The 23,132-nt window shown below is 49.2% G+C and overlaps 1 protein-coding gene across 1 annotated transcript in view; it reads right to left on the bottom strand.

The window, feature by feature from the left end:
• Positions 1-2,471: 2,471 nt before the first annotated feature.
• Positions 2,472-23,132, bottom strand: part of PTK7 (protein tyrosine kinase 7 (inactive)) — a 62,860-nt gene continuing 42,199 nt past the window's right edge. The window contains exons 8-20 of the mRNA XM_042986403.1: positions 22,335-22,468; positions 22,060-22,195; positions 21,784-21,903; positions 20,112-20,261; positions 19,846-19,996; positions 19,620-19,747; positions 18,195-18,398; positions 17,290-17,445; positions 16,427-16,659; positions 15,393-15,473; positions 5,196-5,347; positions 3,961-4,139; positions 2,472-3,454 (exon numbers count right to left, since the gene is read on the bottom strand). Coding sequence (XP_042842337.1) covers positions 3,294-3,454; positions 3,961-4,139; positions 5,196-5,347; positions 15,393-15,473; positions 16,427-16,659; positions 17,290-17,445; positions 18,195-18,398; positions 19,620-19,747; positions 19,846-19,996; positions 20,112-20,261; positions 21,784-21,903; positions 22,060-22,195; positions 22,335-22,468 — 1,985 coding nt within the window. The 3' untranslated portion in view covers positions 2,472-3,293. The remainder of the gene's footprint in view (positions 3,455-3,960; positions 4,140-5,195; positions 5,348-15,392; positions 15,474-16,426; positions 16,660-17,289; positions 17,446-18,194; positions 18,399-19,619; positions 19,748-19,845; positions 19,997-20,111; positions 20,262-21,783; positions 21,904-22,059; positions 22,196-22,334; positions 22,469-23,132) is intronic.

Raw genomic sequence — 23,132 nt, 5'->3', positions numbered from 1 at the left:
CCATATAGAGGAGGGCTCACGATGGACTGAGTCAGGGTGACTATGCTCCAAACATTGGTACCATTGATGGAAAAAGAAAACTTGGCTGAAGAAGCAGATTTGTGAGAGAGAGAAGTTCAGTTAGGGCCCAGGGAAGCAGGCAGTGGGAAACGTCCTGTAGGAAATGGACAGCGTGTATGGGGCGCCTGGGTGGCTCAGTCAGTTAAGCGTCCAACTTCGGCTCAGGTCATGATCTCGCGGTCCGTGAGTTTGAGCCCCGCATCGGGCTCTGTGCTGACCGCTCAGAGCCTGGAGCCTGTTTCAGATTCTGTGTCTCCCTCTCTCTCTGACCCTCCCCCGTTCATGCTCTGTCTCTGTCTCAAAAATAAATAAACGTTAAAAAAAATTAAAAAAGGAAATGGACAGCATGTGTCTGCACCTTGAGGCAGAAGCTAGAATTGGAGCTAATGCTCTGAGAACTGCCCGCCCTGAAGGGCTGATTAAAGCCATGTGAAGTGAGAGGAGATTCCTAAGGGGAAGCACATGAAGAGAGCAAAGCCAAGGACAGAATCCAGAACAGCTAGCTCTGGGGCAGACAGAAGGAAGCCTCAGCCAGAGCTGGAGAAGGCTGGTCAGAGAAGGTGGAGCTAAAGTACCATCATCAAAGTCAAGAGAGGAGAGTTCGAAGAGGCAGACGTAGCCAGCAGTGTAGCCACAGCCGAGTGGTCAAGGAAGACCAGGAGTCTGTGATTGACCTTCTAGAGTAGTACCTTCCTAGTTCTTTGGAGTGCAACCCACAGTAAGAAATCATTTTTACATCATAACCTGTGGTGAGTTAGATCGTTGCTCCCAATTCTTCACACCCTGTGGTGGAATTAGATATCCAACATCCTTTGCCACGTGACTTTGCAGTACCTCTTACTGGGATTGATGTTGGGTTTTGACACGTGACTTGCTTTGGCTGATGAAACACTAACAGACTCATGGATATAGGTGCATGCATGATCTGGCTTGACCCCTTGTGCTCCAGTCACTGCAGGATAGCCTGCTCTAGGGCCAGCAGAGGAGACCCACACCAGACCTTCAGCCTAGAGCCAAGCCCAGCCCAACTGGGCTAGGTCCAGCCAAGATCAGCCAAACCTCACCAACCTGCAGATCCATGAGCGAGAAAAATAAATTGTAAGCAACTGAGATTTGGGGCTTATTGTACAGCACCACCACCCCAAAGGCTGACATAATCCAATATGTAGAAACATGTATCAAATATTACCAACAAAATTTTTTAAAAGAATACTTACCCTTAAGGTATATACAATGTACTCTAATAATTTCTATTGTTACTTTTTTTTTTTTTTTAACGCTGGCTGCAACCCACATTAAAAAAAACACTCTTCTAGAAAAGTTGTTCTCAGATTTTTTTACTCCAACACATCTCAGGGATATGACACACTGTATATCCACAAATAAGTGGCTCACTCACTAGCTGTGCAACCTCTGGGAAACTACTTGACCACCCCGAGCTTCAGTTTCCTAATCTGAGAAAGGGGAATGATAAGTGTTTAGCAAAGCCATTGGTATAAAGCAGGTATTCAATAAATATTAGCTATTATTTCCATTACTGAGAAGTTTGGTGAGAAACAGAAGGAACCAGACCTATTTCAGAGTTAAGAATGAGTTACAGGGCACCTGAGTGGCTCAGTCGGTTCAACGTCTGCCTCTTGGTTTCGGCTCAGGTCATCATCTCACAATTTGTGAATTCGAGCCCCGCATGGGGCTCTGTGTGGACAGCATGGAGCCTGCTTGGCATTCTTTCTCTCTCTCTCTCTCTCTCTCTCTCTCTCTCTCTGCCCCTCCCCTCTTTGCTCTCTCTCACGCTCAAAATAAATAAACTTAAAAAACAAATTATAAAAATAAAAAAGAATGAGTTACGGACTCATTTCTTTGGGATGGGGAACCAGGCTGAAGCTATTGGAATAATAATAATAATAATAATAATAATAATAATAATAATATTGATGACACTAGGTCTAAATAACAAAGGAGCAAGAAACCAGTTGAGGGCCCTCAACAAGGGCATCAATGAGACACCGAGCACCAGTTCTTTGCTCTGTTCGACCTGCTCTATCTCCCTCCTAGAATCTTAAAGGGACTCAGACACCTGAATCTGTTATTAATTCCTTCTCCAATCCTGTTCTAACTTGTCCCCCCACCCTGCCTCCTACCCTCCCCACCTGAGCATGAGGATTAAGCCAGCCAGCAAAGAATAAGTAGTTGGCAGTCACAGGGCAACACAGGGTCACACAGACAAGAGGTGGCCTTGCATCCTCAACCCATATTCTAAACTGCTCTGCGAGACAGAGACAAAGACCTGTGTTTACTGGTTATTCCTGTCCAAACCCCACTAGACTTCATGAAGGCATGTGGCCGCTTCTGATAAGTGACGGAAGAAGGGACACCATCCATGGACAACGGCACGGAATGAGCATCGGAGGCAGGTTGTAAAAAAGGCTTCTTTATTGAGAGCAGCGAGTGTTAAAAAAAAAACAACAACAACAAATAAACAAACAACAACAACAACAACAAAGGTGTGAGGCAGGGGTGGCCCATCCTCCCCACCTCCTCCAGGGCCCACTCCTCCCTCCCATGCCCCCCACCCCACGCTGCAAGTACATACAAAAGCCGCCCATGGTGCATACAAAAAGGGCGGGTTATATAGTGTCAAAAGCTCCTGAAACTCCTTCATCTGCCAGGCACTTAGGATGAGGAAAGGAGAGAAGGGTGCGGGGGAGGCATGGGTCTGGGTCAGCGTGCACAAGTCCACGGGCTGAGGACTCACTGGTGCATCTTCCACAATCCTGCCGCAGACCCCAAGGTAGGCCCCGTGGACTAGAACAAGCCAGGAAACTTGAGTATATTAAAGAACTCCCCTCAGACCCAGCTTAGCCCTCCCTGGGCCAAGTTGGCAGATGACTGGCAGAACTGAACCTGGTTAAGGGAAGGAGACCCAGGCCAGAAACTGGGGTTACCTGAGGCACCCACACTGTCCCTGATGGGAGAAGGGGGGGCAGAGAACGCTGCCCAGCTCAAGGCCCTGGTCACTCAGTCTGGGTCTGAATCAGCCTCCCCAAGGGCTGAGGATGAGGAAGAGGAGGAAAGCCCAGGCCCTGCCCAGACCTTAATAGTGCCTGTGGTCCCAGGGCAGGGCCCCTAGGGACAAGGAAGACAGGGATCTTGCCCAACATGCTGTGGGTGCCCCTCAAGAGGTCCTCCCCTGCCCACACCATCCTGAGGCACGGCCTGCCTGGGCTCCTTCCTCAAGGCTTGCTGTCTGCCGGGTTGTCTCCCAAGGTGTTGGCGATCTCACTGAAGGAGGGCCGGTCCTTGGGGCTGAGGGCCCAGCAGCGCTGCATCAGCCGATAGAGCTTGGAAGGGCAGCCCTCAGGCTGAGGGAGTCTCGCCTTCCCAGCCTGCAAGTCTGTAGGGAAGATGGCCGGTGGAGCATTAGTCGAAACGTTTAACCACCTGTCTGACTCTGCGAGGCCTGCAGTTCCCATAAGCAGCCACATGAGGGCAACTCAGGGTCAGGGGCCCTTGCCAGTGGTGGGTGGGCACTGACTCAAGGAGTGTGCAGGAAGTATCTTGCAATCAAAGGTGATGATTCCCCTGGCACTGGCCCCGGGTCTCTCTGACTGGTGGGGGCAGGGTCCATGCCGCACGGGAGGCAGGCAATGCACGAGGACTGAAGTGGGGTCAATGGGCAGGCATCAGAGTAGCTGGACTGGGCACTGGGGTCAAAGACTGTTTACCAACCAGTATATAAATATTAATTAGTCTTTCAGCTGGAGTGGCCATGCCTGTATACCTGCTAACACCAGCCCTGAGAGGTGAGGCAGGCTTAGTCAGCCCCAGGACCCTCAGGAGCAAACTCTCCACCTGGAGATTGTACATCTGCAATCAACCTCTGGAAACACAACTGCCTACCTGCCAGCACTTCATCATCTGCCTGTCCACCATGGGGCATCTCTCCATGGGTGAACACTTCCCACATCAGTACGCCAAAGGCCCAAACGTCGGACTTCGTGGAGAAATCGCCCTCCAGGATGGCCTCGGGGGACATCCAACGCAGCGGCACCCAGGCCTGGCGGAAGTGGTAGTACTCACTGTGGGAAAGAAGCATACACAGGGGTGGGGTGGGGCCTCCCCAGCTCACTGGATAGAATGGGGAACACGGCCTGGGATCCCAACCTCAGCCCACGTCTGGGTCTCATACCCAGGCTAGAACCCTATTTTTCTACATCAAGGCCCTCAGAGAAATTGGTTAACATTTATGCAAAGCATGGGGGGTGTGCTGGATGAAATTTGGAGGCATCCACGTGGGGTCTGAGGGTAAAAATTTGGTTAAGAATCAAAATTTGCCTAAATGTTAATGTTTTTAAAAGCTAACAATCGGGGGTGCCTGGGTGGCTCAGTCAGTTAAGTGTCTGACTTTGGCTCAGACCGTGATCTCAAAGTTTGTGGGCTCAAGCCCTGCGTCGGGCTCTGTGCCGACAGCCTGGAGCCTGCTTCGGATTCTGTGTCTCCCTCTCTCTCTGCCCCTCCCCCCACTCATGCTCTGTCTGTCTCTCTCTCTCTCTCAAAAATAAACATTATTTTAAAAATTAAAAAATAAATAATAAAAGCTAACAATCGTATGCATTTTCTGTTTAAAAGAAAATGTGAAAAACAACACATTACATGGAAAGAAAAGTTGAAGAGCTTTACTAGTGATAAACCAATCACGACTAAAGGAACAGCCAGACGGAACTGTGGTGACTCAGAGCCAGGGGGAAGTTCCCTGGAGAGGCTACAGAGTGAGTGCACATTCCAGAGCAATCTCTGGCAGTGGCTGCTGAGCTCCAAGTCTTAGGCTTCAAGATAGCAATTACTGAACTTAGGAAGTTACAAAGGGAAGCACACGGACAGTGAAATTACATATAAACTGTTATAAAGCTATAAAAAAAGGTTCATAATGTTTTATAGAGAGAAAACTTACAAGCATCAGGGACCTGTGGCCCACTGGCTAGGAAGCCTGTTACACCTTTGGAGAAAGGATGGGGAAACTCTGTCCCCTCCCAAGCCCTCCAGCTTTGGACCAAGCAGACACTAAGCACTTTCCCACATACCCCCAAGCCTCACCTGCCCTCTGGCCCTCACCACCCCGACCGGTGTCCTTCTACCTGTTGTACACATCCTTGCTGAGTCCCAGGGCCGACACCTTCACCTGTCTCTGGGCACTGACCAGGCAGTTCCGAGCGGCCAGGTCCTTGTGCACAAAGCGATTGTTGGACAGGTGCTCCATGCCCAGGGCCACCTGGGTGCACAGTGACACCTGCAGCGAGAAAGGGGCCTGTCAGAACAGCCCAGGACTAGAGATCAAGGCGACCATCCCCGACACAACCCTTGGTGAGGTCTCAACGCCATCACTGCGACATGTAGGAAGCCCTGAAGCAAAGACACAACAGCCTCGATTTCCCTCTCTATAAAATGGGGATAATAACAGCGCCTGTCTCACTGGTCTGTTAGAAGAACCGCATTAAATGAAATTAAGCTCTTGGAACCACTCTGACACAGAGCAGGTGTTAGATTAGGTTAAGTGGCACACGGGGCAGGGAGAACACATCCATATTAACCACCTGTTGAGTGAAACACAACTGGACAGTAATCACAGCTTACATGTTTGTGGGTTGTTCCTTTTTTACTTCAAAATTACATAATTTCTGCTAGTTGTGCTTAAAGCAAAACAAGAAATATGCGTGTGTGTGTGTTTTCTGAGCATGTGTGTGAATGTACGTACACATGGGACTGGCTGCCTCCAAGCAGAGGAGCTGGGGACTAGAGAGTAGAAAAGCCGGGCAATCTAAATATTTTTAAATTGTGAATTGCATAAGAAAACATCATAAAATATACATATACTCCCACAAATTAAAAAGCTCACACTCAGGTAACTGTCACTAAGTAAAAACAAAAACAAAACCCAACAATTCTAGCATCCCAGAAACCCCAAGGGCTCCTTTTTAATCATATATTCTCCCTCTCAAGAGGTAACCCCTATCCTGCCTTTTACAATAATATCTCTTGGCTGTTCTTTATAGTTTTCCCACTTACACATACATTCATTCCTAAACCACAGAATTCAGTCCCGCTGAACCAGATAAAGCTGGAAGTACTTTTGGGTCTTGATTCTTTCACTCAATATTGTGAGATCCATCCGTTTTTGTGTGTGTTTGTTTGAGGGGACCACTGTACTTAGTCCTTTTTCACCATAAATACACCACAATTCATTCATTCTACTGCCAATGGATATTTGTTTTTCTCCAGTTTTTGGCTATTAAAAACAGTGCTGCAGGACACCTTGGTGGGTTAAGCATCTAACTCTCGATTTCAGCTCAGCTCATGATCTCATGGTCTTGAGATTGAGCCCCGCATCGGGCTCTGCGCCGAGCATGATGCCTGCTTAAGATTTGCTCTCCCTCTCCCTCTCCCTCTGCCCCTTCCCCGCTCAGGTGTGTGCTCTTTCTCTGTCTCTCTCTAAAAACAACAGTGCTGCTATAATTGTTCTGATGGGTATACATGCTTGAGTTTCTTTAAAATACTGAGACACTGGTCACAGATTAGGAGTATCTCTAGCTCTACAAAATAATGCCAAAGTATTTTCCAAAGTGTAAGAGAGTTGGGGATATTTTTCACTGATCTCCTTTTTAAAATGTCGAGCCATGGGGGCGCCTGGGTGGCTCAGTCAGTTGAACTTCCGACTTCGGCTCAGGTCATGATCTCACAGCTCACGGGTTCGAGCCCTGTGTCAGCTCTGTGCTGACAGCTTGGAGCCTGGAGCCTGCTTCAGATTCTGTGTCTGCCTCTCTCTCTGCCCCTCCCCCACTCATGCTCTGTCTCTCTCTCTCTCTCTCTCTCTCTCTCGCTCGAAAAGAAACATTAAAAAGAAATTTAAAAGAAATAAAATGTCGAGTCATGTGTATTATTATTATTGCTATTACTATCATTATTGTATATAATACATTACTTAACATATTAAATGGAATTACAATTAAATTGTATTAACATTTAAAAAGTATGTATCGATGGACTGGACAAGTATGGAGCACCTGGAGCACTGGACACCACACACAGCTGGGTGTTGGTGGAACAGAACAGGCACAGCAGGGCAGGGGTCCCGGTGAGAGAGCAGTCTAGAAAGGAGATGAGAAGTGTACCTGCAGGAGGCTGCCACCACCAGGGAGAGGGTGGCCCATGCCAAGCAGGAAAAAGCAGAGTATCAGGGGAGTGCTTGTAAAGACCCAAGGCCCCTTCACTCTGTCACCTTATATTCAAACCCTGGGAGCACCCACTGGGGATGCGTATGACCTGTAGCATTTCCTTGTATATAAAAACAAAGCAAACAAATGAAAAGAGGTCCCTGGGGGAGCTTATTTAACACGTTACTGGCCAGCTGTGTGTTTCTCCTGGCATACAGGCTCACTCTCAGGATTCATAAGGGAGAAGTCACCTACCATGTAATACAGTCATGAAGAAATGAAGATAAGAATGCTGCCAGTAACCAATCTTATCAAGGAAATAAAAATCACGGCCTGGTGATACCATTTTACATGTATCTGACTGCAAAAGGTCAAAAGTCTGCCATTTATTTCAAATTGTTCAGGAAAAAAATACATAAAAATAATATCCGTGTATGGGGCGCCTGGGTGGCTCAGCCGGTTATGCGTCCGACTTCGGCTCAGGTCATGATCTCACAGTTCGTGGGTTCGAGCCACGTGTCAGGCTCTGTGCTGACAGCTCTGAGCCTGGAGCCTGCTTCGGATTCTGTGTCTCCCTCTCTCTCTGCCCCTCTCCCATTCACACTCCATCTCTCTCAAAAATAAACATGAAAAAAAACTTAAAAAAAAAATCCACGTACCTATAGCAAGAGACTGATAAAGCAAATGGGGCAAAATGCAAATAATTGAACCTGGGCAAATGGTTTGTAGGGGTTCCTTGAACTATTTTTATCCTCTTTTAAGTCTGAAATATCAAAACTTACCAAACATATACACACATACACATGCACACAAATGAAAAATAACACTAAGTAAAAGCAGCCCGTGTGTGGACCAATGATGACAGTATGTCTTAACCAAAGACTATGGTTAATCTGCTTCTATGATCCTGAAGTTCGGAAACGAAAACAAGCGAATGGGAGCGGTAGAGGGGCTGCTGGTGCAAGAAGGAAACCATCGAGCCAGAGAGAAGGGCCCGGGAACATGCTGAGCGCCTGCTGTATGCCAAGCCCTGAGTTAGGCTGGCCGCCTCTCCCACATACACCCTGTAGTGTGGGGCTCATCCTCAGCTTTACCTGTGGTCCCCTGCAAGGCTCCGTACCCAGTCTAATGCCAGAGCCCAGCTCTCTCCCCAACAATACAGCTGCCTCTCCTGGCTCATATCACTGGTAATGCGGGCACGGGAAGGGCTGTCTACCCATCAGCAAGCCCGGGGGTGGGGTGCTGGCTACAAACTGACCCTCTAGCATCCCTGTGGCTCCAAGCGGTCTCACTGACCTGACTCCCAGGGTCACAGAAAGGCCGGCAGAGGACGAAGCCTAAGCACCAAGAGGGGGTCACTCCAAAGACAGATCTCAATCTGTGTGCACTGGCGAGTGACATCCCTGTGGGCCCCACTGCCTCCACTGGTGGTTTGCTAACTGTAGTGACAACCTATTAGTAGGTCATGAAACCAATTGAGTGAATCAAAATGGGCAATAAAAATTTTTAAATGGAATGAAAAATATCAGAGTATATATAACACTTAGTAAAGGTAAGTATCATTCATAAAACTTTTTTCATTAAAAAAGTACATACACATGCGTGTGTTGGCTTGTGATACAAATGTGCTATTTGCTACTGTAAGTCTCAGTCAAAAGTTTTAAAAACAATGGTCTATATACAGATGGCCAATAGACACATGAAAAGATGCTCCACATCACTCATCATCAGAGAAACGCAAATCAAAACCACAATGAGGAGCGCTTGGGTGGCTCAGTCAGTTGAGCGTCTGACTCTTGATTTCAGCTGGGGTTGTGATCCCAGGGTCGTGGGATTGAGCCCGGTGTCGGGCTCTGCACCAAATGTGAAGCCTGCTTGGGATTCTCCCTCCCAATCTCTCCCTCTCTCCCTCCCTCCCTCTCTTTCTCTCTCTCTACCCATCCACCCCTCTCCCCGACTTGTGCTTTTCTCATTCTCTCTCTCTAAATAAATAAATAAATCATACAAAACACACAAGATATTACCTCACACCAATCAGAACGGCTAGTATCAAAAAGACAAGAAATAACAAGTGTTGGCAAGAGTGTGGGAAAAAAGGAACCCTCATGCACTGTTGGTGGGAATGTAAATTAGTGCAGCCATTCTGGAATACAGTATAGAGGTTCCTCAAAAAACTAAAAATAGGGACGCCTGGTTGGCTCTGTTGGTAGGTAGAGCATGCGACTCATTTTTTTTTTAAAGTTTATTTGAGAGAGAGAGAGAGAGAGAGAGAGAGAGAGAGAAAGCAAGCACACGAGTGGGGGAGGGGCAGAGAGAGAGGGGAAAAGAGAGAATCCCAAGCAGGCCCCACACTGCCAGCGCAGGGGCTGACGTGGGAGTCGAACCCACGAACCATGAGATCATGACCTCAGCCGAAGTCAAGAGCCAGAGGCCCAAACAACTGAGCCACTGAGATGCCCCCAGAGCATGCAACTCTTGATCTTAGGGTTGTGAATTCAACCCCATGTTGGGCATAAAGATTACTTAAAGCAAACAAACAAATAAATAAAACCTAAAACATCCTATTAAAAAAAAACAACTAAAAGTAGAAGTAGCATACAATCCAGTAATTCCACTTGTGGGTATTTACCTAAAGAAACAAAAACATTAATTTGAAGAAATACATGCACCCCTATGTTTACTGCAGCACTATTTGCGGCAGCCAAAAATGAAAGCAGCCTAAGTGTCCACTGACAGATGAACAAATAAAGAAGAGGTGGCATATATGTACAGTTGAATATTATTCAGCCATAAGAATGGGATCGTGCCATTTGTGACAACATGGATGGACCTAGAGGGCAATACAAAAGTCAGACAGAGAAAGACAAATACCATATGACTTCACTTATGTGTGGAGTCTAAAAAACAAAACAAACAAACAACAATAACAACAACGAAGAAAAACAGACTCATAAATACAGAGAACAAACTGGAGGTTGCCAGAGGGGAGAGGGGTGGGGGGATGGCAAAATAGAATACATAAATATAGAATACATAAATACAAATACAAATACAAAATAGAATACATAAAATACAATGTATATAACAACAACAACACTAGGTTGTACACCTAAAACGAACATAGTATGTCAACTATACTTCAATTAAAATTTTTTAATTTAGGGGCACCTGGCTGGCTTCGTGGGAAGAGCGTGCGACTCTTGATCTTGGGGTCATGAGTTCAAGCCCCACGTGGGGTATAAAGATTACTTAAATCAACTTTAGAAAACTAAAAAAAATTAAAAAGTCACACATAAGAAATGGTTTGGGGAAAAGCAAACGGAATATAGAACCTGTTAAAAAGTTAAATAAAACTATACTTCGTTAACATCAGGAAAAAACACAATGAAAAAACGGTTTAAACCTGTGCTGTCCCAAACAGTAGCCCCTAGTCCTGTACGATTATGTAAATTAGTTAAAACCTAACAAAATTAAAAATTCAGTTCCTCAGTAGCTCTCGCCACATTACAAATGCTCAGTGGCCACGTGAGGTTAGTGACTACCACGCCGGACGGCACTAGACAGAAAATATTTCCATCACTGCAGGAAGTTTGGTAGACAGCACTGATTCAAATCACCACCAGACTGGACTGATCTATATATCCAATATATTGGCTGATATTGCATATGCAGAGGTGCTGAATCAGGGATACCATCAAGAGTTGGGAAAAATCTCAGGGTACCTGGGTGGCTCAATCAGTTAAGCATCTGACTTCGGCTCAAGTCATGATCACGCGTTTCATGAGTTCGAGCCTCGTGTCGGGCTCTATGCTGACAGCTCAGAGCCTGGAGCCTGCTTCAGATTCTGTCTGTGTGTGTCTCTCTCTGCCTCTCTGTCTGTCTGTCTCTCTCTCTCCCCCCACCTCCCCTGCTCGTGTTCCCTCTCTCTCAAAAATAAACACTAAAAAAAATAAAAATTAAAAAAAAAAGAGTTGGGAAAAATCTCATCTTTTTGGTGTATTTCCCTTAACAAAATAAAGACACAAAATCTCCAGATAGCGTCAACCAAACATGTATAACCAGTGAGGAGAGTTGAAGAAGTCATGTGAACAGGTCCCCAGGATGATGGAGTTCCACCTGGGTGCACAGCCCCCCTGTGTCTTCAAGGAAAAGTAGAGGCCACCACATACTCCCAAAGTTGCCCCCAGACTGCCATCCTCAGAATGCCTCAAGTGCCACTGGTGGTAAAAGGGCGAGATGACAACTGAAGTGGCCGTGTCATTAACAACCAGACTCTATCTCAGGCTTCAAAACTGCAGGGCATTGTCCAGCCTTGCCAGGTTATCTGTAAGGGACAAAGGCTTTTGTTTTTACTTTCTTACTTACTTAGAGAGAGAGCAAGCACAGTGGGGGAGGGGCAGAGAGAGGGAGAGAGAATCCCAAGCAGGCTTCGCACTGTCAGTGCAGAACTGTGAGCTCAAAGAGGCACCTGGGTGGCTCAGTCGGTTGAACGTCCGACTTTGGCTCAGGTCATGATCTCACAGTTCGTGGGTTCGAGCCCTGTGTCAGGTTCTGTGCTGAGAGTCAGCTTGGAGCCTGGAGTCTGCTTCAGATTCTGTGTCTCCCTCTCTCTCTGCCCCTCCCTGACTTGCACTGTCTCTCTCTCTCTCTCTCAAAAATAAATAAACATTAAAAAAAATAAATTAAAAAAAGAACTGTGAGATCATGACCTGAGCCGAAGTCAGACACTTAACTGACTGAGCCACCCAGGCGCCCAGGGACAAAGCCTTCTGTAATGTGACTTCATCAGACTAAGCATTCCCCCCAGCCTGCTCTCTCTGATCTGGCTCAATAGCTAAACAATCTGCTACTAGTCAAGGGAAACACAAGACAGTGGACTTGGCATGGTGACTAACTTGCTATCTTTCCAGAGCGGCAGTGCTTCTGGAAATGCTGGCTAAGTGAGGACAGTAAAAGGGAATTCTGCTAGGCCCAAGCCAATTAAGTGTTTCCTTACTGCTGGGCAAGATGTCATCAGATGGCCACAGGATTGATTTCCAAATACTGTTATAAAGGCCTGCTCTTTGGTAAAGACCAGACCCACTGCTTCCTTTCCAACATGACAGTCTCAGGGCTTGCTCAGGTCCTGGCTAACCCTTCACGACAGCATTGTGCCATTCTCATGCGACAGCATCTGATTGCCTATACTGTTGTCCTCGAGGTGTGCTAAGCCGACCCTGTTCCTCATTCTGTCACTAGCCTGCAGGGACCCAAAGAGAAGTCACAGGTTACAGTTCCCTGACTTCAAAATCTCCATCATCTCATCAGCTACTCGAACAAGCATTACCTATAATTATGCCAACACCCAGGGCCCGTGTCTGATTTCTGTCAATGCTTCACTGATATCCTGAAATTCTCCTGGGGTTCTCCCCAGCCCCTCACACCAACTAGACACTCCCGTTCCAATTCTACCTGGCCGTGGGAGCACCCTGCCTACCATTCTGCCTCTCTTTAAAAACTTAACTCTTCCTCCTTCCATTCCCCTAGAACCCTAGGAATATAAAGTGATGCAGCGGTTCAATAGATTATTATTAGCACAAGAAAGTGTCTACAACTTTTAGTATACCTTTCCTAAGAATTTTCATTTTCCTGGAATCCCCAAAAAGCAGTATTTTTCAAACTACTGATCAAGCCCCACATGGGTCTCAAAATCAATTTAGTGGGTTAAAAAAAAATAGAATAGAAAATATCAAGTGCATCAAATACAATGTTTGGAAAGTTTAACTTGAGTTGTGTGTGTGTGTTCTTTTTAAAAAAATTTTATCTATTTTGAGGTGGGGAAAGGGAGATGGGCAAAGAGAGAGAGAATCCCAAGCAGGCTCCATACCAGCTGCCAGTGCAGAGCCCGATGCAGGGCTCGAACCCATGAACCATGAGATCATGATCTGAGTTGAAACCAAGAGTCAGACACTTAACCAGCTGAGCCACCCAGGCGCCCCTATGTGTGTGCATGCTATTTGGGGCATGATGTAAAATGCATTTCTTTCTTTTGAGAGAAAGAGAGAGAGCTAGAGAGCGAGCACGTGCACGTGTGCACGAGCAGGAGAGAGGGAAGAGGGAGAGAATCTTAAGCAGGTTCCACACTCAGCACGGAGCCCAGTGCCCAACCCAGGGCTCAATTCCATGACCCTGGGATCATGACCTGAGCCACAATCAAGAGTCGGAGGCACAACGGACTGAACCGCCCAGGCGCCCCTAAAATGCATTTCTTATAGGGAATCCTGACAAACATTTCAAAGCCAGTATCCTATACACCAGGACTCCTTGAACTTTAATGAGCTTAAGAATTTGCTGGAGAGCCTGTTTGAAAAACGCAGGTCCTCAGACCCCATCCTCAGATACTCCTATTCTCTCGGTCTGAGGTATGGTCAAGAAACCTACAATTTTTATTTTACGCAAAACCCATCTCCCATACGATGCAGAATATTGTCCTTGAAGAATGTGGAACCCAACTTATTAAAGCTCTCCATCACATTTAAGATGCTAGGGAGGAAAAGTGGGGGACAGATCTTTAGCACAGGCTGTGAGGACTTTCAACCAAAGAGAGTCCCTCAGGTCATGTGACAGAGGTAATTGACTTCCTGTCCGCTTGCCTACATCCCTATCCCAAACAAACCTACCTGACTCCCCTCTTTCCTGAAGCCATTCCCTTCCTGCCATTCAACTACTTCCTCTCCTTGAGAACTGAACTCAAATTACTTTTCTACCAGGAAACCTTCTTTGTTAACCACACCGTCTGTCCACCTAAAGGATGCATGTCTTCGACGTCTCTTAATTTATGTCTGTCATTCACTTCCCGTGTAATACCTGAAGTCTATAAGGCACATGCCATATTCATTTTCCCAAGCTCCCTTACTAGATCCTAAATGCCGCAAGGACGCCTGGCAGTTTCAATTTTGCAGCCCCAAGGGCCCTTAGGGCCACGACTGGCTCAGTAAAGACTCATTGGCTCCTTGCATGTCCTGATTTGTGAACTCTGGGGCCCTGACATCCTACTTAGGCTGAATAGCACATCCTGTCCTGTGGCTTTCCATCTACAGCCACTGCAGACAGTTCCTGCAGCTTGAGAGGTGGAGACAGGGGCCTGGTATCAGGAGGTCAGCTCTGGGTGACCTGGGGCCAGGTCACTTGTCCTATGTGGGCTTCGGTAAATTATGAGGAAGCCAGCCTGAAGGGTGCAGAGCCATTTCCCCAGGGGTGGCCAGGGTCCCATCCCCCTTACAGATCAACCAGCTGTACCTTTCTTTCCTGCCCCTGAATCTGTGACCTGGGTCAACCTACAAGGCAAGGAATGGTCACCTGGGAGGGAGGGCCCTAGCAGTCACTGCCTACCTGCCCTGCACTGTGACTGGTTTATGAGGTGACTTTGCCATCAGCTTAGTAGCAGAATGCCCAGTCCCAGGGAAAGAGGAGGATCCATTTCAGAGGGGAAGGAAGGAGGCTGTGGGCAGGAAGAGCTGGGCCACAGAAGGTATCAAGGTATCGTCTGAGGAGGGCAGGGGGCAGTAGGCAAGCTTTCCCTGCTTCACTGTTTCAAGCCAGGTCTGCTCCACCATGGGGCCCCAGCCAGGGATCTGTGCCTGGAAGGCAGGAAGAGAACCGGAAGGAAAGGCTGGGAGCCCACAACCCAAGTGAGAGCGAGAGTGTGAAACCACAGGGAGTGAAACACGGGCAGCCCTTTCACAGAAGAGACTTCCACACTCAGAGGCTGATGAAACACTCTCGGGGCCACACCCTGCCCTGCCTGTCCCCTTTGCGGCTCCTCCAGCTCAGTGTTCACTGCAGGGGGCAGACATACTGCTCTAGCAGCAAGGGCCAAGAGCAGCCCTTCGAGATGAAGGCACCACAGCAACACACAGGCATTTGGTGGCCATGTGATCTGGGACAAGCCACTTAACCTCTCCCAAGCCCCAGGTTCTTTATCTACAAAATGACATCTGTTTCAGAGGACACTTGTGATCACAGAGATAACACATGTAAAGTCCCGCCTGGTCCACAGGGAGCATTCTGTCAGTGGCACCTCTGTTATGATGACTGCCCATGATGCTGGCCCACCCTTGGGGACCTCTCCCGCCCTGTCCTCACCTTCTGCTTAGTGCTGAGGGGCTGTGACTTCAGTTTTTCATCCTTGCTCTGGGAAATCCTCAGGAATTGTTTGAGGTCTCCCTGAGGGAAAAGCCAAGCATCGCTGTCAGGTCAGAGGCCAACTATTATCTCCAAAGCATCAAACCAAGCAGGTGCTCACAGAGTGCCTACCTGTGCAGGTGAGAAGCCCTGACCTGAACCTCCACCCCCACTCCCTTGCAGGAAGTCCAGTGGGAATTTAAAAATATATAGAAAATGGCTCTCAGAAGCTCTCTCAGTAAGAAAGACTGGGGGACTGCCATTCCTACCCTCAGGGGAGCTGCAAACAGGTGGGTGACAAAGCCCCTGCCCTCAGGGAGCCTCACAGACCTGAGAGGGAACCCCTGTCCCCCAGGGGGTTATTATCTGATAAACATAGGGAGGAGGGAAGGAACAGCAGCAGCAGAAACATCCATAAAGTACTCATAAGCAGCTGCCAATGGAAAGAGAATTGCTCCTCCCCTTCCTGTGAGCTGGGCGAGGGTGTGACAAGCAGCAGCTTGAGGACCAAGGGAATAAGGCTTAGATCGGTTGGGGGGGAGGGATGCACAGTAAGAGGCATAATGGGACACGGCAACTAAGGTGGGAAGAGAAGGCTGGCAACTGGGCTCACACCGGTGCCTGAGATGGTACGGGATGCCAGGAAGGAAAACCAGTCCTGCTAAGTTTATTGCTAAAGGCTCATGAGCCCTGGAGAGAAGGAAAAAAGACAAACCAAAGAAAACCCGAGTCAAGGAAGAAGGCCTGAAATGCATCCATGTGGTGCACAGAGGGAGAAGCTGGGAAGAACCGGGGACCAGACCCCCAGGCATGGGGCTGGAGGACAGGAAAGATGGACAGGCAGGTGTCAGAGAGCTGGCAGGGACCGGAGGCTGAGTGTCTCAAGGAGGCAAGGGCAGGCAGACGGAGACCATGTGAGAGGAGGCTCCCGTGGTGCCCCACCCCCAGCCAGAGCCTTAGACTCCCAGGTCCCCTCCCCCCGCAGCCCAGCGTACCAGGTCCACGTACTCCAGCACCATGTAGTGGGGTTCGGCCTCCCGGCACAGCCCCAGGAGCCGCACCACGTTGGCATGGTTCAGCTTCCCAAACATCTCGAACTCCCTCCGGAAGTCCAGCTGCTGCTGCTCGTCCCGGCTCTGCAGGCTCTTCACAAGCACCAGGGTCTCCGCCACCCCCTCCTCCAAGCCCTGGGCCTTGGCCAGGAACACCTCTCCAAACTCACTTTTCCCTGCGGGTGCAGGTCCGAATCCATCAGCTGCTTTCGCCCAAGCAGAGGAGCCTCTGACTTGGGGAGGTGCCTTGCCTCTCACAGAGGGAAGCCTTTGCTGTGCCCCACCCGGCTGGATGGGGCGCTGCCCCTACTTGTGCCGTGTGACCCTGAGCAAACCCCTCCCTACCTCACGCTGGGCTTCACAGTCTCCAATGAAACTGTGTACAACGTGTAAAACGAAGGGTGGAATTCATAACGAGCATTTTCCAAAGGAAGGCTCGTCTGAGAATTTTAGGTGGCTCTTGATAAATAGGTCAACAGGTACATGTTCTAATGTACACTCAGAAAAAATTTAACTCCCACAGATCTGTAATTTCTCACATTTTCTCCTAGAACAAAACTAACTCCTGTTAAGTTTTGTTTTGTTTTAAATCAGTTAATCTAAAGGAAACGTCAAGTAATTAATGTACAGGAATGACCACAACTGTGGAGGTGAGGCACGTACAGGCACTGGGGACACACTGCACTTATCTCCCCTGTGCCTCTCGCCCCCTGCTCCAATGTCCTAAGTTTTAGGGACTGCAGAGCCACCAGCCCTAACCTAACCTCAAGACAGAAGCAGGGATAGTTGTGACCAAGGCAACGCACCCAGTGTGGTGATGGGCTGTAGGCTCGTCCTCGGGAAGTGCATCTTATCACTGGTGCTATGGCGTTTGTTGGTGGCCGCAGGGCCAGAGCCCAAGCTAGTCAAGGCCACTTCCTCTTGGATCTCCGCTGAGGGCTGCCCATTCTGCAAAGGCCCACCTGAGGAGAAGGAGCATGGTGGGGCGGGGTGGGGGGGGGGGGCAGGGGGAGGGGGTATCAGGATGAGACCACTCTGGCCACCATGGGGACCTCACTCCTCTCCCCCAAACCTCCACTTCTGTCAAAGTGGGTCCAATCATGGTGTCCCACACAAAAAGGCCAGTCCAACTGATGAACTGATGGGGAAGGGGCGAACAGGCATCCCTTAAATCATAACCACGTGTTGAGGCAGCTGATCACAACCTCGGAAACAGAACAAAGGGTACAAGTCTCATCTGAACCACTGGTCCCTGGACACTATGTTGACAGAAGCGTTTTTGCTTTTGTAGGGCCTCCTCTGTGCAAAGCCCTAAACAGGCACAAAGGGGAAATCAGAGTGAGGGAGCCCCAGGCCTTGCTCCTGAACACCTAAACTGATGGGGGAAACCCAGGAGAAGGGAAACAGACAGACTGGGAGACAGGATGTGCAACAGAAACATGAATGTGTATACTAATTGCATCTGCGGTTTAGTAGTGCACGGAGAAGGCAGGGAAACACAGAAGCTGGCCCGGAAGCTCCAGTGAGGAAGTCTTGAGCCAGGTTGCTCAGACACCGCGGCCCTGGGAATGGGCCAACTCCAGGCTTCCAGCTAGGGGGTGGGGCAGCTTGGCCAGGACCCAGGCTGCCCAGCGCTGCAGCTCTCTCTGTGGCCGCAGGAGGGCGCTCAGCACCTGCACACAGGCACCACCTCCACACCACCGCCCCTCACCATTGAGGCACTCCATCTCGGGCTCCTCGCCCTCGGGCTGCTTCTGAAGGCGCTTGGCCTTGCAACGCTTCTTGCAGTAGAACATGAGACCCAGCACGGCAATGATGTAGGCCACAGCAGCGCCCACGGACAGCCCGATGGTCTGGATCATCTTGTATGGGGGAGGGCTGCCCAGGCCCTCTGACTCCTCCAGCACCGGCTTGTCTGAGAGACACAAAGAAGGGTCTGGGCAGGGGCCTGTGAAGCAAACCCGGCCCTACTTCTCGACTAGCCCTTCCCCACCCTACACAGAGACAACCTGACGACCTCGATGGTCTGGCCAAACCAGAAAACCAGGAGGGGTCACCACTGTCATTGGCTTTAACCAGGGCTGGGTCCTTGGGCCCTACCAAGGTCATAAAGAGTTCTGAAGGACATGAGGCCAGTGATTCCCAAGCTGGTGTGCATCTGAACATGAAGCTAGGAACACACATTTAAAAAAAACACATCTGTCAAGATGTCAACACAAACCTGCACTATCGCTAATAAGCTTCCTACGTGACTTGACATCTTGAGCCAGGCCCTGAAGAGCAGCATTTGGGAATTTCTAGTTTGAGACACTGCCTGACACAGAGCAAGTTCTTAAAGAAATGTGTTTGTGGAAAGGATCTTCTATTCCAGTGAAAGAGAAGCCAGGAATCGTTAGGGAAACTGAGGGAGAGAGGGCTGTGGGGGAGACGATGCAAGATCCCCTGACTCCTGCCTCACACCTAATGTTTCTACAAACGGGCCTTATCACTTCACTATTTCCCATGTAAGTTCCACAGAATATTTTGTCTAGAAAAACAGTTCTGCTGCTAAACCACAAAAGTTTAAGAACTTCTTGTTGAAACCACTCTCATCTTACAGATACAGAAACAAGCCCCTAGAGAGGAAGTAACACCTCCAAGGGCACAGAGCTGGTTAGCAGGAGAGGCCAGATCTGAACCCCGAGAGTTCCTGACTCTAGGCAGAACCTTTTACCTGACACATCATCCTCTCTGGGCCTCCAGAGCAAAGGAACCCTTTCCTGCTGTCCCCTGGCCTGTTCCCCTCCCTGCCCACCCAGATATATGTGTGGCTGCTGCAGGAGACCTGGGAAGAAGCATTTTAGGACAAGAGTACTACCCCCATGCCTCTCCCCAAGTTGCGTGCGTGTGCACACACACACACACATACACAAACACGCAAACACCAGCTGCGGCATGTGAAATCAACAACGGCCCAGCTCTAAGCAAGGAAGCTGACACTATGCCATGGCATGGTGGAGGGGACACCACTGAATCCCAGCCCCCAACACAAAAATGGTTTAAGTGTCTTCCATATACAGGGGATGACAATGAAAATAAAGAGAAAGAAGTCTGGCCCCACAACTTCCTGTGCAGGACATCCCTCCCCAGCACATACCCACAACATAGAGGGGAGCCTCCGTGTGTTTGATGTTGCAGCTGTTGCCTGCGATGCAGGTGTAGCGGCCTGAGTCCTCAGGGGCCACGTCATGGATCACCAGGGAGCCATTCTGGAAGATGTGCATTCTGCCAGGAGAGAAGCCACGGCACTGCACACCTTGCCAGCTCCTGGGCAGACCGGCCGCAAGAGAGGTGCAGTAGGTAGGGAAGGGAGACGGCCCTACCTAGGTCCCAGCTTGGTGGGATCCAGGATGCGGTCTTTGCCCTTCCACTGGATGAGTGGCTTGGGGTCTCCTTGGGCCTCACACCGTAGCAGGGCTGTGTGGCCCTGGTACACAGTCGTGCGCTCTGGTTCCACCTTGAAGGTGATGAAAACTAGATGGGAAGAGCCCAAAAAGGTGTAGGGAGCAGTGAGCAATGGGGCTGGTGGGGTGCGGGCTGCCCCATGGGCCCTGCCAGTCCCAGCCCCAGGGCCCTGCCACGGTCGCACCTGCCACAGTAAGCTGGACATGGGCACGGATCTGGCCCTGCAGCCCATTGGAGGCGATGCAAGTGTAGTTGCCGGCGTCATCACGGGTCACCCTGGAGAAGTGCAAGGTGCCTGCATTGTCTGTCACCCACTCCGGGAGGCTGCTTCCATCTGCAACAAAGGGAAAATCACAGGCTTGGCCAGAGTCACGTGGGTGACTGGCAATGCGCTCTGTCACTCACCTCTATTCAAAATCATGCCATTGCTCCTGACTACCCACAAAGTCCAAACTCCTGAACCAGGCATTGGGAAGCCCCCGTTACTTACTCCTTCCCCAATTTTTCAGTCCTACCTCCTTCCACTGCCCTATACAACATTTCACTTTTGCAAAATTGGACTTCTGATTGGGCCCCAACTCTGCCCTGTTCTCATCCTCACTGCCTGCCACTTCTCACTCCTAGAACCCTTTCCTGCTCTTTGCCACCATCCAGGCTTCAGATCCACTTAGAGCCCCGCTTCCCACAGAAAGCTTCCACCAGACCACCTGAGCAGGGAGAGCCCACTTCTTCCTCGAAAGCTACAGTCTTACCCTCTCATTCACACTACTCATGGAGATGTAAAAGCTGGTCCAGCCCTTTGACAGTTTAGCAATCCATGGTAAGGGCTGCAAAAATGTGCACACCCTTTTATACGTAATTATTCCATTTCTGGGAATCTCTCCCAAAGGAAATAAACCCAAATCCAGAAAAAACTTTGGCTTAAAGATGTTTATTGCAGCAATAAAAAGAGAGAGAGAGCGAAAGCAGACAGAGAAGGAGACAGGGGAAGAGGGAGGATGGTTAACAACCCAAATCTCCAATGTTTAGGGAATATTTAAGTAAATTACAGTGATTCCAATCATCAGAATATTATTACAATCATCAAAACCAATGTTTATGTATATAAGTATGTGGAAATGCTTGATAACATTAAGTAAAAAAGGGTATAAAATTACATAATTAAGTGGGTCTTCTTTTTCTATAGTGAGCAGAACTTACTCATGTAAGTTTAATAAGTGAAAATTATATGTTTAATAAAATTGCTATGTACAAACAGAAAGATACACATAGAAAAAGAAAGGGGAACACACCCAAAGATTATGGATGATGGGATCCTGCATTTTTCCTCCCAAATTTTTTCTTTTCTTTTTTTTGTTTTTTAGAGAGAATGCATGTGGGGGAGGGGCAGAAGGAGAGGAAGAGAGAGAATCTTAAGTGGGCTCCCAGTTAGGCACAGAGCCCAACATGGGGCTTGATCCTACAACTTTGAGATCATGACCTGAGCTAAAATCAAGAGTCAGATGCTTAAATGACTGAACCACCCAGGCACCCCCCACCCCAAAATTTTCTAAAGGAACCCTTGTCTTGTTACTTTTATGTCCCAAAGGATGACTATTTTGAAAGTGAGAAGGAGGACTTTACAGCGCTGTCTGGACCAAGTCTATCCCTTGCTGCCTCGTGTTGTCTAAGGCCATAACCCGACCTCGGGTGTGTCTGGCTCCTTTCTTCCTAACTGGCCTAAAATTGGTCCCACTTTTCCGGTTTTTCCCACAATGCCTGGCACAGTGCTGGATTCTCGGCTGGTCCTCAGACATGCACACATCTGACAGTAGGCTGTCCTACCTGCCCCCACCCCATGCCCACCTGGTACCCACCTGCCCGTATCCATTTAATAGTGGGCTTTTCTCGGCCTGTGGCTGAGCAGGGCACCGTGGCCTCCTTGTCAAACTCCATGCACTGCTGCGGCCGGGGTGGCGGTGTGAACTTGAGTTTTTCTGTGTCAGTAGAGGGAGGGTGGGTGAGTGGAAAGAGTTGGAACTGAGGCAGCTGGAGAGGCCAGGGCAGGCCTGAAGATCCACGCCCCTGCTGCTCCTTCCCCTTTGCTCTCCTGCCCACTGGGCCGGGAGCTCTCTTCACTCACGTACACTCACCCAGCACTTGCACACGGGCTTGGGCCTCGACGCTGCCGGCTGGGGTGCTGCTCACACAGCGGTACCACGTTCCATCGTACACCTCCACGCTGTTGATACGCAGGGTCCCGTTCTTGGAGACTTCGAACCGTGAGTCCTGCGGCACGCATTACGTGACTATGAGAGGACTCTGCCCGCGGCCCCATAAGCGTCTCCCCGAGGGCAGTTTCAGGGGAAGGAGTGCTAGCCAGGTGACCACAGTGCCCTCTCCCACCAGCAGCGAACCGCGTTCTCACCTCTGAGATGAGCATCTGGTTTCTATACCAGACGACTGTGGGTTTTGGTGTGGCCTGGGTCAGGCAATGCAAATACCCTGGCTTGCCCTCCTCCAGCTGGCTGTCCTGGGGCTTCTTCAGCCATGTGGGCACAGCTAGAGGTACAAGGAAAAAACAGAAGACCAGTTAACATGTTCGCACAACCAAAGGATCCGATCCTTGAAAACTCTAATAGCACACTCAACCCTGAGCTCAGAAGCCCACCTGCTCTGGTGAAAACTGCGGCAACTACTCCTTAGGGAAGGTCTATGGGCAGCACCTTTTGAACATCGTCTTACTTAACAGTCACAATAAACCCCCTCAGTATGTATTCCTATACCCATTTTACAGCTGAAAAGACAGAGGTTTAAAGAAGTAACAGTGATGTGCTAATACCTGATAGAGATAGGATTCAAATCCCTGGTCTACAGGACTCCAACACCCTTGCTCTTTTTATTACACTGGAACACTCCAAGGCCTGGTCCTCAGATCCCTGGTGTGTTCTAAATTTTTTTTTAATGTTTATTTATTTTTTCAGAGAGAGACAGAGACAGAGAGCAAGCAGGGGAGGGGAAGAGAGAGAGGGAGACACAGAATCCGAAGCAGGCTCCAGGCTCTGAGCTGTCAGCACAGAGCCGGATGCGGGGCTTGAACCCACAAACCGCAAGATCATGACCTGAGCCAAAGTGGGACGCTTAACTCTCTGAACTACCCAGGTGCCCCCCTGGTCTGTTTTAGCCATACTTGTCCCCTGAGTGATCTCAGCCAATCTGTGGCCTT

Source organism: Panthera tigris, chromosome B2 (assembly GCF_018350195.1).
Source record: "Panthera tigris isolate Pti1 chromosome B2, P.tigris_Pti1_mat1.1, whole genome shotgun sequence".
Lineage (NCBI taxonomy): Eukaryota > Metazoa > Chordata > Mammalia > Carnivora > Felidae > Panthera > Panthera tigris.
Note: the sequence above shows the minus strand (reverse complement) of the source record. Positions and strands in the feature narration are given on the sequence as shown.